This window comes from Chiloscyllium plagiosum, chromosome 11 (assembly GCF_004010195.1).
Source record: "Chiloscyllium plagiosum isolate BGI_BamShark_2017 chromosome 11, ASM401019v2, whole genome shotgun sequence".
NCBI classification, from domain to species: domain Eukaryota; kingdom Metazoa; phylum Chordata; class Chondrichthyes; order Orectolobiformes; family Hemiscylliidae; genus Chiloscyllium; species Chiloscyllium plagiosum.
In genome coordinates, this window is record NC_057720.1 from 64,575,744 (window position 1) to 64,587,484 (window position 11,741).

At 40.7% G+C, this 11,741-nt stretch overlaps 1 protein-coding gene across 4 annotated transcripts in view; it reads left to right on the forward strand.

The window, feature by feature from the left end:
• Positions 1–11,279, forward strand: part of niban1a (niban apoptosis regulator 1a) — a 133,352-nt gene extending 122,073 nt beyond the window's left edge. For all 4 annotated transcript variants that reach the window (XM_043699559.1, XM_043699560.1, XM_043699561.1 and 1 more), the window contains exons 13-14: positions 6,334–6,445; positions 7,813–11,279. In XM_043699559.1, the coding sequence (XP_043555494.1) occupies positions 6,334–6,445; positions 7,813–9,326 (1,626 nt within the window). In that variant the 3' untranslated portion in view covers positions 9,327–11,279. The remainder of the gene's footprint in view (positions 1–6,333; positions 6,446–7,812) is intronic.
• The last annotated feature ends 462 nt before the right edge of the window (positions 11,280–11,741 follow it).

An 11,741-nucleotide genomic window follows, 5' to 3' on the forward strand; every position in this document is an offset into this window, starting at 1 on the left:
CTTGTAAAATTTTGAGTACTGACTCCAAGAGATTGGGATAAAATTGTGCCAACAGTTTACACAATGGTCTAAAATCCCTCAGATTGATAGTTTAGTAGAGTCAGTGCCTCCTGGATTATAAGTTGAAGAATGGAATTTCAGTCCAATACAGGAAGGAAGAAACAGAAAGGGCTGAAGAAACTCAGCAAGTCTGGCAGCATCTGGAGAGAGAAACAAAGTTAAGGTTTTGAGTCCAGTTTGACTCTTCAAAATTGCTTTCATTAAATATTTTATGCTCTTTTTCGCTAATATTCCACAGGGCTAACAAAAGAGTTTAGGACTGATTTTCCTAATTCTGCTTGCATTTATATATGTCTATTATTGTCATATTTATCTTACAGAATTGCTGCGAGTAAAACCAGCTGTAGTAGTCTTGGTTGCTATTTACTCAAGGTGACAGGGTCTCACCTGCCACCTGGAGAGCAGGCAAAATCCCTTTGGCAATGGAAATGCCACACTGGCACCCCTTCCACCCAGCACTCCCACCCCTGCAAGAGCTGCTGGTCAGCCTGAGGCCATGACTGTGCACTGCTCAGTGGTGCCATTGGGGGACTGGTTGCAGCTGCTGGTAATGCACCCATTCAACACAAGAGTCACAAAGGGTCCCCGGCCACATGTGAGTAATCACAGGATAGATTTGTGGGAAAGGGGTAGGGGAAGAGGGTGTGACTGCAAAGGCAGGTATGGGACTCCCTTCCTAATCCTGAGTCCCCTGATCAGTTGCTATGAGCAAGGCACCCCCACCCGCAAAGCCAGCCCATTATAGACTGGTCTGTAGTGGAATCTCTTGTCACATATGTTACAGTGAAGAAGGTTACTTCAGAGTACAATGTGATCTTGATCAGATGGGTCAATGGGCTGAGGAGTGGCAGATGGAGATTAATTTAGATAAATGTGAGGTGCTACATTTTGGAAAAGCAAATCAGAGCAGGACTTATACACTAAATGGTAAGGTTCTGGGGAGTGTTGCTGAACAAAGAGACCTTGAAGTGCAGTTTCATAATTCCTTGAAAGTAGAGTCTCAGGTAGATAGGATAGTGAAGGTGGTGTTTGGTATGCTTTCCTTTATTGGTCAGAGCATTGAGTGTAAGAGTTGGGAAGTCATGTTGCGGCTGTACAGGACATTGGTTAGGCCACTGTTGGAATGTTGCATGCAATCTGGTCTCCTTCCTATTGGAAAGACATTGTGAAACTTGAAAGGGTTCAGAAAAGATTTACAAGGATGTTGCCAGGGTTGGAGGATTTGAGCTACAGGGAGAGGTTGAACAGGCTGGGGCTGTTTTTCTTGGAGTGTTGGAGACTGAGGGGTGACCTTATAGAAGTTTTCAAAATCATAAGGGGCATGGATAGGATAAATAGACAAGGTCTTTTCCCTGGGTTTGGGGAGTCCAAAATTAGAGGGCACAGGTTTAGGGTGAGAAGGGAAAGATATAAAGGGACCTAAGGGTTTAGGGTGAGAAGGGAAAGATATAAAGGGACCTAAGGGGCAACGTTTTCACGCAGAGGGTGGTGCATTTATGGAATGGGCTGCCAGAGGAAGTGGTGGAGGCTGGTACAATTGCAACATTTAAAAGGCATCTGGATGACTATATGAATAGGAAGGGTTTGGAGGGGTATGGGACAAGTGCTGGCAAATGAAACTAAATTAGGTTAGGAAAGCTGGTCGGCATAAACGAGTTGGACTGAAGAATCTGTTCCATGCTGTACATCTCTATGACGCTATATACACCTCACTCCCTCCGAGCAGCTCTGATAAGGTTTCTGTTTGGGCTTCCAAGACATTGAACCCCACAGTTAAATATCAGCACAGGGAATAGGGCTTTAACGATTTGTATGAGCCTTCCTGACCTGCATTTAATCAGGGCAGAAATGGGAAGGGAGATGGGCCCCTACCCATCACCCTCCCACCTGATAAAATGCCCCAATGCCACCAAACCCACTTCAGAGGAGGGAATTAAATTACAATCCTAGTTCTTGGTTCTGTGGGATCTGCCTCATTTTACATTTCAGGGCAAGATCAACAAATTCAGAGACAGTTGCACATGAACAGTTGACTGAAAATCAAAATTCACGTTTCTTGTTTTTTTTCACTTGCCTTTCCCTGAAGACTGGGCAAGGCTTGATATGATTTGGGAGGAGTTGCTGACCTGAGCAATAGATCAGCCTAGCATTGCGCACCTCATCTTCCACCTGGTAGCCTACAGCATGGCGGAATCATCATGGAGTTCTCCAATTTCAAATAACCTTCCCACCCATTCCCCAACTCCCTTTCCATCTCCCATCCTCCCTTCCACACCTCTGAACGACCCTTCCTTCCAACTACCAACTGGATTTTTCCTTCTATCGACCAACCAGGTCGTGGCCACTACCTATGTTCACCTACCACTACCTCATAACTCCCACCCCAATACATAACCTCCCCCCCCGCCTTGTTTATTTGCAGCTCCCCCTACCCTCACCTCCATTCCTGAAGAAGGGTTATACCCAAAATGCCGATTTCTCCACCTCCTGATGCTGTCTGACTTGTTGCATTCTTCCAACTACCTGCCTCCCTACTTTGGATTCCAGCATCTGCAGCTTTTGTTTATCTCTAACTGTGGAGGGATAGCAGCTGTAGTTACTGGAGACATTTTTTATACTGTTGTTCACTTGAAATCCCTGGAAGTGTAGTTTAGAAGAAAGTTTGGGCACTTATTACTTTATTTTCCTATCTGTATCCCTGGGAATCAAATAGCAACCATCAATGGAGGATTTTTAAAGTCCTGAGTATCTGCTGTTTCAGAGGGACAAGAGGAGAAAAATTATTCTGCCGTCAGTTGAAGAATGGAAAACAACTGAACCTAAAAAGAGGGAAATGTATCCCTTGGAAATGGGAGATTGAGTTTGTAGCTAGAAGGAAGACTTGACTCGCACCAGATCTTGCTGTTACAGTAAGCTTTTGAGGAATCTAACGATGCTTTAATCTTCATTCTGTAAGCTTAAGATTGGTTGCCTTCATAGACTTCTGTGTTTGTCTTTTGTTTAAACTAAATTGTAACTATTTTCTTAAATAGGATTAAACTCTCCATTAAAAAGTAACTACTCTAAATCTCATTTCTGCTATGTAACCAAAAAATAAGATTATTTGAAATAATGTTGTGTCACAATGAGCACAGATACTTAACATCTGGAATTTCTCCTTCTGCTGCAGGGATATTGTTAAATAGTGAGTTAATGAAAATGAGAGAGATAAGGAGAGGTTAAGCAGAGCAGAGCAAATCTGATGCCTACACTCTATACCTTCAATATATTTTTCGCATTTAAATAATTGTAGGAAATAAAATCGCTGAAATCTTGTGGACACAGGAGGTGGCTTGACTGTCACCTGCGGATTCAGTCAGAGATCATGAGCCAGTCAGACAGATATCTGGGGTCAGGTCTGAGTCCAGGATCAAGACAAAATGTGAGGCAGTAGTGGTAGTGTCCCTGCCTCTGGATCAGGAGGCCAGGGTTCAAGTTCTCACCTATTTCGAGGGTGTGTAATAGCATTTCTGAACAGGTTAATTGGGAAAAGTTGACACAGAATGGGCAGGAATCCTAAATTTTGGTTACTGCTAGCCAATCAGAAGCCTGCAGTTCTTTTGCTCAGCAGAGGAGGTGGTGGCTACTGCCAGAATGACAGCCACCAGGGACCAGGAATCAGGAGCAACCTGGGACCAACTAACTGATGGCAGGTGGGATGCTGGTGGGGTGGGGGTGTGGGGCTCACAGTGTAACAGGGTCAGACAGGGAACTGTGAACAAATCCATCCCCACTGAGGAAAATTTGCTCATGAGGGTGACCAATCAGAGAGAAGTCTGAATGGACAGGGAGGAAATAGTGAGAAGCTCCTCTAATCACAGTCAATCACATACAGGAAAACTGCAGATGCTGGAATCCAAAGCAGATGAGCAGGAGGCTGAAAGAACACAGCAAGCCAGGCAGCATTAGGAGGCGCAGAAGTCGATGTTTCAGGTATAACCCTTCTTCTGGAATGGAGATGGGGGTAGAGAGAGCTGCACTTCCTGATGCTGCCTGGCTTGCTGTGTTCCTTCAGCCTCTTGCTTGACTCCCTCTAATCACAGGCTGCTTCGCTCACAAGGCTCATTAACAAACCTGTCAGCAACTAATGTGACAAAGGAACAACCTGTGATCGGAGGAGCACCGGTCAGCTTGGTAACCGCTGGAATTGAGGGATTCACTGGGGAGTGGAGAGGCTAAGGTCTGGGGGCAGTTGCACCAAGGTTTAGATGTGGCTGACAGGGGCTGGGAGCCAGACACTGTTTTCCCCAGTCCTGGAGAGAGATCCAGGTCTGGAAGAAGCCTTTTGCCACTGCTGGAAGGAGCAGGGACAGCCTTTATGTTGAGGCAGAGTCTGCCCATGTGGAGTGAAGCGATTGTGGGGAAGAGGGAGAATGTAAGGAGGACAAAGGAGACATGAAACTGGAGAGCAATGGGGAAGCCACAACTCTAAGAGGAAAGTTGAAGGGGTTGCGAGGAAGGTTTGGGGAGATTGGGAAGTCAGAGATGAAACTTAAGAGATACGGAAGCTGCAGGAGGACCGGGAAGAAATGGGAAAACTACTGGCTACAAGGAGAGTGAAAGAAAGAGGGAAGCTTCATGGAGTTAGGAGATTGACAGATGCTGCAAAGTATAAGAATATTTCAAATCTGTCACAACATAGGAACATTGAGCTAACAGAGAGCAAGGAAATTTGAAATTACTGAAGTAATGAATTACTTGTAAATTAATGTGGTATCTCTAAAGTTGATACATGTTCAGGAGCCACCCTATGGGAAAGATTGCAGTTGGTGTTATTGTAGTGAACACTTCTCAGCTGTTAAAATTAAATCTGGAATTGAGAGCTGAGATGCAAAGGTAAGATATGATTTGGAGATGCCGGTGTTGGACTGGGATGTACAAAGTTAAAAATCACACAACACCAGGTTATAGTCCAACAGGTTTAATTGGAAGCACTAGTGGTTATAGTAACTTCTGGGTTAATGTATTCTGGCTTTGTGAATATATGATGGAAATGAATCAGCTCATACTTCATCACTCTGCTTAAACTGTATTTAGGGTAATGGCTTTTATGTTTAGGTGTATGTGTCAGTTATCTTTTTTTTAAAAAAGCATATTTTGTTTCCTTATGTCTATTGTCATGTGCCCATTTAAACGGTGTTTAGGAAATGGAGTCTTCCCTTGTTTGTTATAGGTTTAAAGTTTACTGAGTTGATAATGATTGAGAATATTGATTAATTCTTCTAGTTCTGATTCTGTGTCAATCCAAATACACCAAACGTTAACACAAAAACAAAAGGCAATGTTTCATGTCACTCCATCCTTATGAAGAAATGACTCCGAGTATAAAAAAAAGTGCCTCCCTACTTCTGTTAGCTAAACAGGATCCCTCAAGAAACAGAAACAGAAAACGATGGGAAAGCTCAGCAGATCTGGCAGCATCTGTGGAGAGAAATCCAAGTTAATGTTTTAGGTTTTGAGGAAGAGTCACTCAACCTGAAACAATAACTCTGATTTCTCTCCACAGTTGCTGCCAGACCTGCTGAGATTTTCTAACAATTCCTGTTTTTGTTTCTGATTTACAGCATCGGCAATTTTTTCAGTTTTTATTTAGAATCTCGCAAGAGGAGCTTTTGAGTGGAGTGGGTGGGGTGGGGGGGGGGAAGGGTGGAAATGTGCTCTCGTCAGCAATAAATGTAGGGTGTGGCTCTCAGCAGCTCTGCCCATCCATCTTCCTGATGCCATGCACCTCGATTAGATGCTGAGTATCTTTGAATATGGTTCTTCCCACTAACCCACTGCCTGACCCTCAGGAAATGACGGACAATCTACATAGCTTGTTCTTCCCACAGTGACAGACCCATCTGCATCTGGGTAAATACTGGCACTAGTAGAATGTGACCCCTAATTTCTCATGAATTGGCTGTTTAAGGGTCTTAAATGTGGTGGGACAGGAAGACTAACAACAGGCCTTTCCACCCCAGAGTTAACCAGGTTGGAGCAGGAGATGGTGGAGTATTTACCTGCCTTGCTCCTATTGGATGAGGATCTGCAGTCAACTCTATTGTATTCAAAGATCTCATGCAATCACCTAAAGGAATGTTTCAACCATATGTCTTGAAAATGATATTCTCCTTATGACTGAAACCCGTAGCTGATGAAACAAAGCGAATGCCTGAATTGAGGATCGTAAAAATAAAATATTATGCTGGTTAGTAAAGAGCTGAATGTCAAATTCATTTTCTCATTCAACAGGAGCTCCAGAAGTTTGAGCAATACATCTTTTCAGATTACACAAAGCTCATTCAAATGGAGAATATCTATGAAGAAATCTTACTTGAGACCGTTCTCAGGGAGGTGGTCAAAGGTGAGTATTTTGTTTCATAAGTGCCAACCTTAGAAAATTAGCTGAAGCTTCAACGTGGCTGGTAGAGTTCTGGAAGACCATTAATTTAAACGTAGCATTGAATATAAGCTAATTGGGTCATAAAAAAATAACAACACAACAGCACTTGGTCTGGTCATTTAATCGTGTCTTGACTTTCATTAAAAAAGAAAAAGATCTTCCAGTTACTTTCCCGCTCACTGGCTCAGTATGGGTTAAGGAAGGAAGGAAATATTTTATCACTGTGAACTGACTTAGACAGCTATGCAGTATGGCCCCTATATAATACCCAAATATCGTGTAGGTTTTTTATTCATTCATGGGATATGGGCATTGCTGGCTGGCATTTCTTTCCTAACTGTAGTTGACCTTGAGAAGGTGGTTTTTTGAACCATTGCAGTCCATGTGCTGTGGGTTGAGCCACAATGCCCTTGGGGAGAGAATTTTCGGATTTTACTCAGTGACACTGAAAGAATGGCAATATATTTCCAAATTTGGGGTGGTGAGTGGCTTGAAGGGGAACTTGCAGGTGGTGGTACTCCCATGTATCTACTGCCCTTATCCTTCTCAATATAAGTGGTCACGGATTTGGAAGTTCCTGTCTGAGAATCTTTGGTGAATTTCTGCAGTGCATCTTGTAGATAGTACACACTGCTGCTACTGAGCTTCAGTGGTGGAGGGAGTGGGTGCTTGTGGATGTGGTGCTAATCATGCAGGCTTTTTGTCCTAGATGCCAACTTTGTCACTACATTCAACCTCATGCCATTACATTGACTTCATTCCTACCTGCTCTTGAAAAATTAAGCTACTCCATTATTACTTTAAAAATTAACTGTTCCAGTGATTTCAGGCCCATTACCTATAGATTACAACTGTTCTAAAAGTTTGATGACTAAATTCTACATGCAGCAAGTCTTGTTCATCAATCACCACTACTTTTGCTGAATTTCTTTGCTCTCCAGTCACCAATTTTTCACTATTTTAAAATTCTCACCCTCTCCATGATCCAAATTCTCCCATGTTTATAATCTCCTTCTACAATTTCCAGAGTTCTTCATTCCTCTCACTCCTGAGCATCCAGTCTCCTTTGATCATGCCTTCAGTTGCACTCTCTCTTTGTATTCACTTTCTCTGCATCTTCCTATCCTCCTTTAAGACTCTGTTTAAAACCCAAAGCTTTGGTTTGAGCTTTTAGCTAACCATGCTATTATTTCTTATGGCTTGGCCTCCATTTTTGACTGATTATCTCTTGTGCAAAATTTCTAATAGAAATGTTGCATTTCAGTAAGGTAAACTATGTTGTTTTAATTTATTTTCATTTGAGAATCAACTTGTTTTTTTCTTGATAGTGGTGAATGAAGCTGCCATCTTGAAGAAACACAACCTCTTTGAAGACAACATGACTTACACTAGTGACAGTGATAGCAATCTCACTGATAAAAATGAAGGAAAGACTCCACCAGATTCTCAATCAAGGAGCCCTGCTAAAACATCATCTGAAGGTTCAGATGCTGAGGGATTAGAAACTGTAGAAAAAGTGACTTTACAAATGTCTGCTCCTGCAACAGAATCCTCACTGATTGAGATACAGGAATGTGAACAGTCATCAGCCTCACCGGATAAAATTCTTCATACTACATTAGATTCTAAACAGAATGGAGAAGGGATTATGCAAGTAGATGCCAATGCAGTGCAGGAAACTAGTCCAAGCACAATGACTTGTCAGGAACCTGACAAAGTAATCACAGTTGATAACCAGAACAATAATGATAACATACCAACAAATGAATGCCAGAATAGACAGGCTGAAGTACAAGATGAAAGGGACAATTCCCCAGCTCCTGATAGTTTGAAAGAAATACATGATCTGTTAACGGTGGCAGTTGTGCCAGTTGAAGAGGGTCCCGAGACTCAGAAAGCTATTCCGCCTAATGATGAAAGCCATAGTCAAGTAGACAAGGAATCTAGTCCAAACATGGATGAACAATTTAAGGATGTAGAAGAAATGAAAGAAGATGATGTGTTGGCAATTGAACTTGTGGAAGGTCAAAGTGAGGATAGTAAAGAACCTAAAGTAGAAAACATACTAGCACCAGTTGAGGAACTTGTAGAAAGCCACAGTGAGAAAGCTAATGAACTCAAAACCTTGCAATCAACAGTTAAGGAACTTGTGGGAGAACAAGGAGAGGAAGATGATGAATCTAAAGACTCACAGTCAACCGTTGAGGAGCTTTTGGAAGAACATGATGAGGAAGATAAGGAACCCAAAGAATCACCATCCACAGTTGAGCTTTTGGAAGAGCCTGGTGAGGAAGATAAGGAACCCAAAGGCTCACCATCCACAGTTGAGGAGCTTTTGGAAGAGCATGGTGTGGAAGATAATGTACCTAAAAGCTCACCATCCACAGTTGAGGAGCTTGAGGAAGAGCATGGTGTGGAAGATAATGTACCTAAAAGCTCACCATCCACAGTTGAGGAGCTTGAGGAAGAACATGGTGAAGAAGATCTCAAAAGCAAAAGCTCACCATCTACAGTTGAGGAATGTATGAAAAATCAGAGTGAGGAAGAGGTGTCAAAAGAAGACTTACCAGCAACTGTTAATAATCTTGTAGATCAAGACAAAAAAATGACAGAAGCAGTAAAGCAAAATGAATGTCTAGAAATTGAGCCTTGCATTGACAACATTGAGTCTAATCATGTTTCTGAAAGTAGTCCAATATTGCACAAAGATGCAGTTGAAGAAGTGAGAACAATCGACACCACAGACACTGAAATAGCACTTGAATATTCTGAAAAGGACAAGGAACAAAGTACATTGAACCAGGATGAAGCTAAGGAGGATGAGAAAGATTCTCCAATGTAGATCATCATTGATGTAGAAGCAAAGGGAAAGGAATTGGTGGTAAGTGACTCATCATTGCAGTAAACAAATCTGTTGGATCACCAATCAGTGAAGAAAGCACCTTGACATTCAAACTCCAATATAACAATTCCAAGAAACCAAAAAACCCTATTTCTACTTTGACCAAAGGCCTTTACTGAGAGATCTGATCTAGATTACATTGGATTGCACTTCCTATTCTTCTGCTTTCCTTGTGAAGTGACAAGAGAAGAGGTCTGTTCTCGATTTTTTAAAGTGTCTTTTTCACCACGTAAGGCTTCAAGTGGGTACGCAGTGATTCGGTTTGAATGGACTGTAAGAAAAAAATCCGAGTTTACACCCAAGTGCACCAAACAATAATTGAAGAGTGTGCTTTAAAAAAAGGAGATTATGTGAAGGACAATGGAACAGTTTTTGGTACAGAAGAGGTGGTTATTATCACAATTCAAAACAATTGCAGGAGATTCAAAGCCAGCAACTTCCTTTGTTTAAAACAGGATCTGTAATGTTAACAAAACCTTTACAATAGATTCTATTTTCAAGTCTGCTTTGAAGTTTTGGATGGTATCTACAAAAGATAGACATTGTAATCTGATATAATTTAGTTTCTTCTTATAGCTGTTTGTTAATGTATAAAGGAATTATTAAAATCATGTCTTATTTTCACCTGCTGACAATACTTGGAATGCTGTACAATTATTTACATTACTCTGTTTATAACATAGAATTTAGGCTTCAGTTCAGTATAGTTTCAGCCATAAATTAATACCTGCAATGTAATCATTTAGTAGAATGCCCAGTTTAGATTTATGCCAATACCAAGACTGTATGCCTGTCTGATCACTTTCCTCTTCACTGTTCAAATAAGTGTAGCAATGGATCTTGCTGTTATCTATTGATTAATGGAATTAATGTTGATGTTGTGTGACTTCACACTTTCTAACACTCTAGCAGCATAAAGTGATACTGGCCTGTGGTTTTTTATATAATTCAGAGTTCGCCAATCTCTCACTTATCCTGCTCTAAGGTGTAGTGTAAATACAGCAACCTTAATATTTCAGATGCAGCAATCACTTTGAGTAAAGAACTAATCATACAAAAGTTGGGTTATTTTGATGCAGCCAAAATTGTACCTGCTCTGCAGTCATTTCTTTCAAACTTCAATATCAGTATCCACAGCTGACGTTTGAATGTACAATTCAGGGTTATAATTGTGAATTTTCAAACAAAAACTAATCAACTACATAACTAAAAATATAAGGTGAAAGTGAGGACTGCCGATGCTGGAGATTAGAGTCAAGAGTGTGGTGCTGGAAAAGCACTGCAGGTCTGGCAGCATCCAAGGAGCAGGAGAATTGACGTTTTGCAATAAAGCCAGTCATTGCAATAAGGGAAACATTTCCATTTATCTTTTAAGTGGAGGGATAGGACAGTTCTATGTTAAGACCTGTGTTTGTCCTATGTGAGGAATTCACAGCCCTTTTCCCAAAAAGACAAAGAGATTGAATATCACAGGTTTCCTTTTGGAAGACAGGAGGAGGGAAATGGGCCTTTTGTTTCAGGAATAGTCATTCTTTGAAACCTGAGATGCATTGTAGAGGTATGCTAGTTATTGGCCTCCCAACGCTTGAGCTGTATGTCACAGAAAATCCAAAACAGGGAAAAAAACAAATACTCATCAAGTGGAATTTTAAAAAAGCATAGAATCACACTACTATCACCAGGGATGATGATTAAAAAATACACAGTGCTAAATAATTAAAAGTTATGCAACTGCAAGTATCACATTATTTTAATTGTTATTATAAACTAACTTATCACAATTTTGAAAAAAAATTCTGTCGATTTGCAATTGTAATGTACAACTATCAATGTGTCTATTTCCATACTCCATTGTACAATTTCTTGCAATAAAATATTGTCTTTAATTAATAACTGGAAGGGAGTGTCAGTTGATTATGGTTATGGGATTTTACAACAGTATTATCCAAGTTTGATCAATGGAATAATGCAGAGTTTCATTTTCAGTAAAGGAAACACATTTTTATAAAAATGCATCAATAGTCAGTAAGTGTACAGTCATTATGAGGCTAAAAACTTAAATTATCCAACAACACCCTAACTTGCATTCTGTTATCCATCAAACATAGATCTTGTTTCTTTTGTCTAGAATTACAGAATTCATAAATGTTCTAATTGAAGGTGACAATAAGTCAACCTGACTAGGTCCTTTGTTTAATGATTTGTTAAATATAATCAATTACTAACACTTTCTGAAATGGTTAGCCAACTTTAGCTACTTTACAAGGATTTTAATACACTCATACAGTAGTTTTAAACATAATATTGCCAAAGAGTGTTGTGATGTTTGATGGTGACATGGAGTTAGCTCCATTT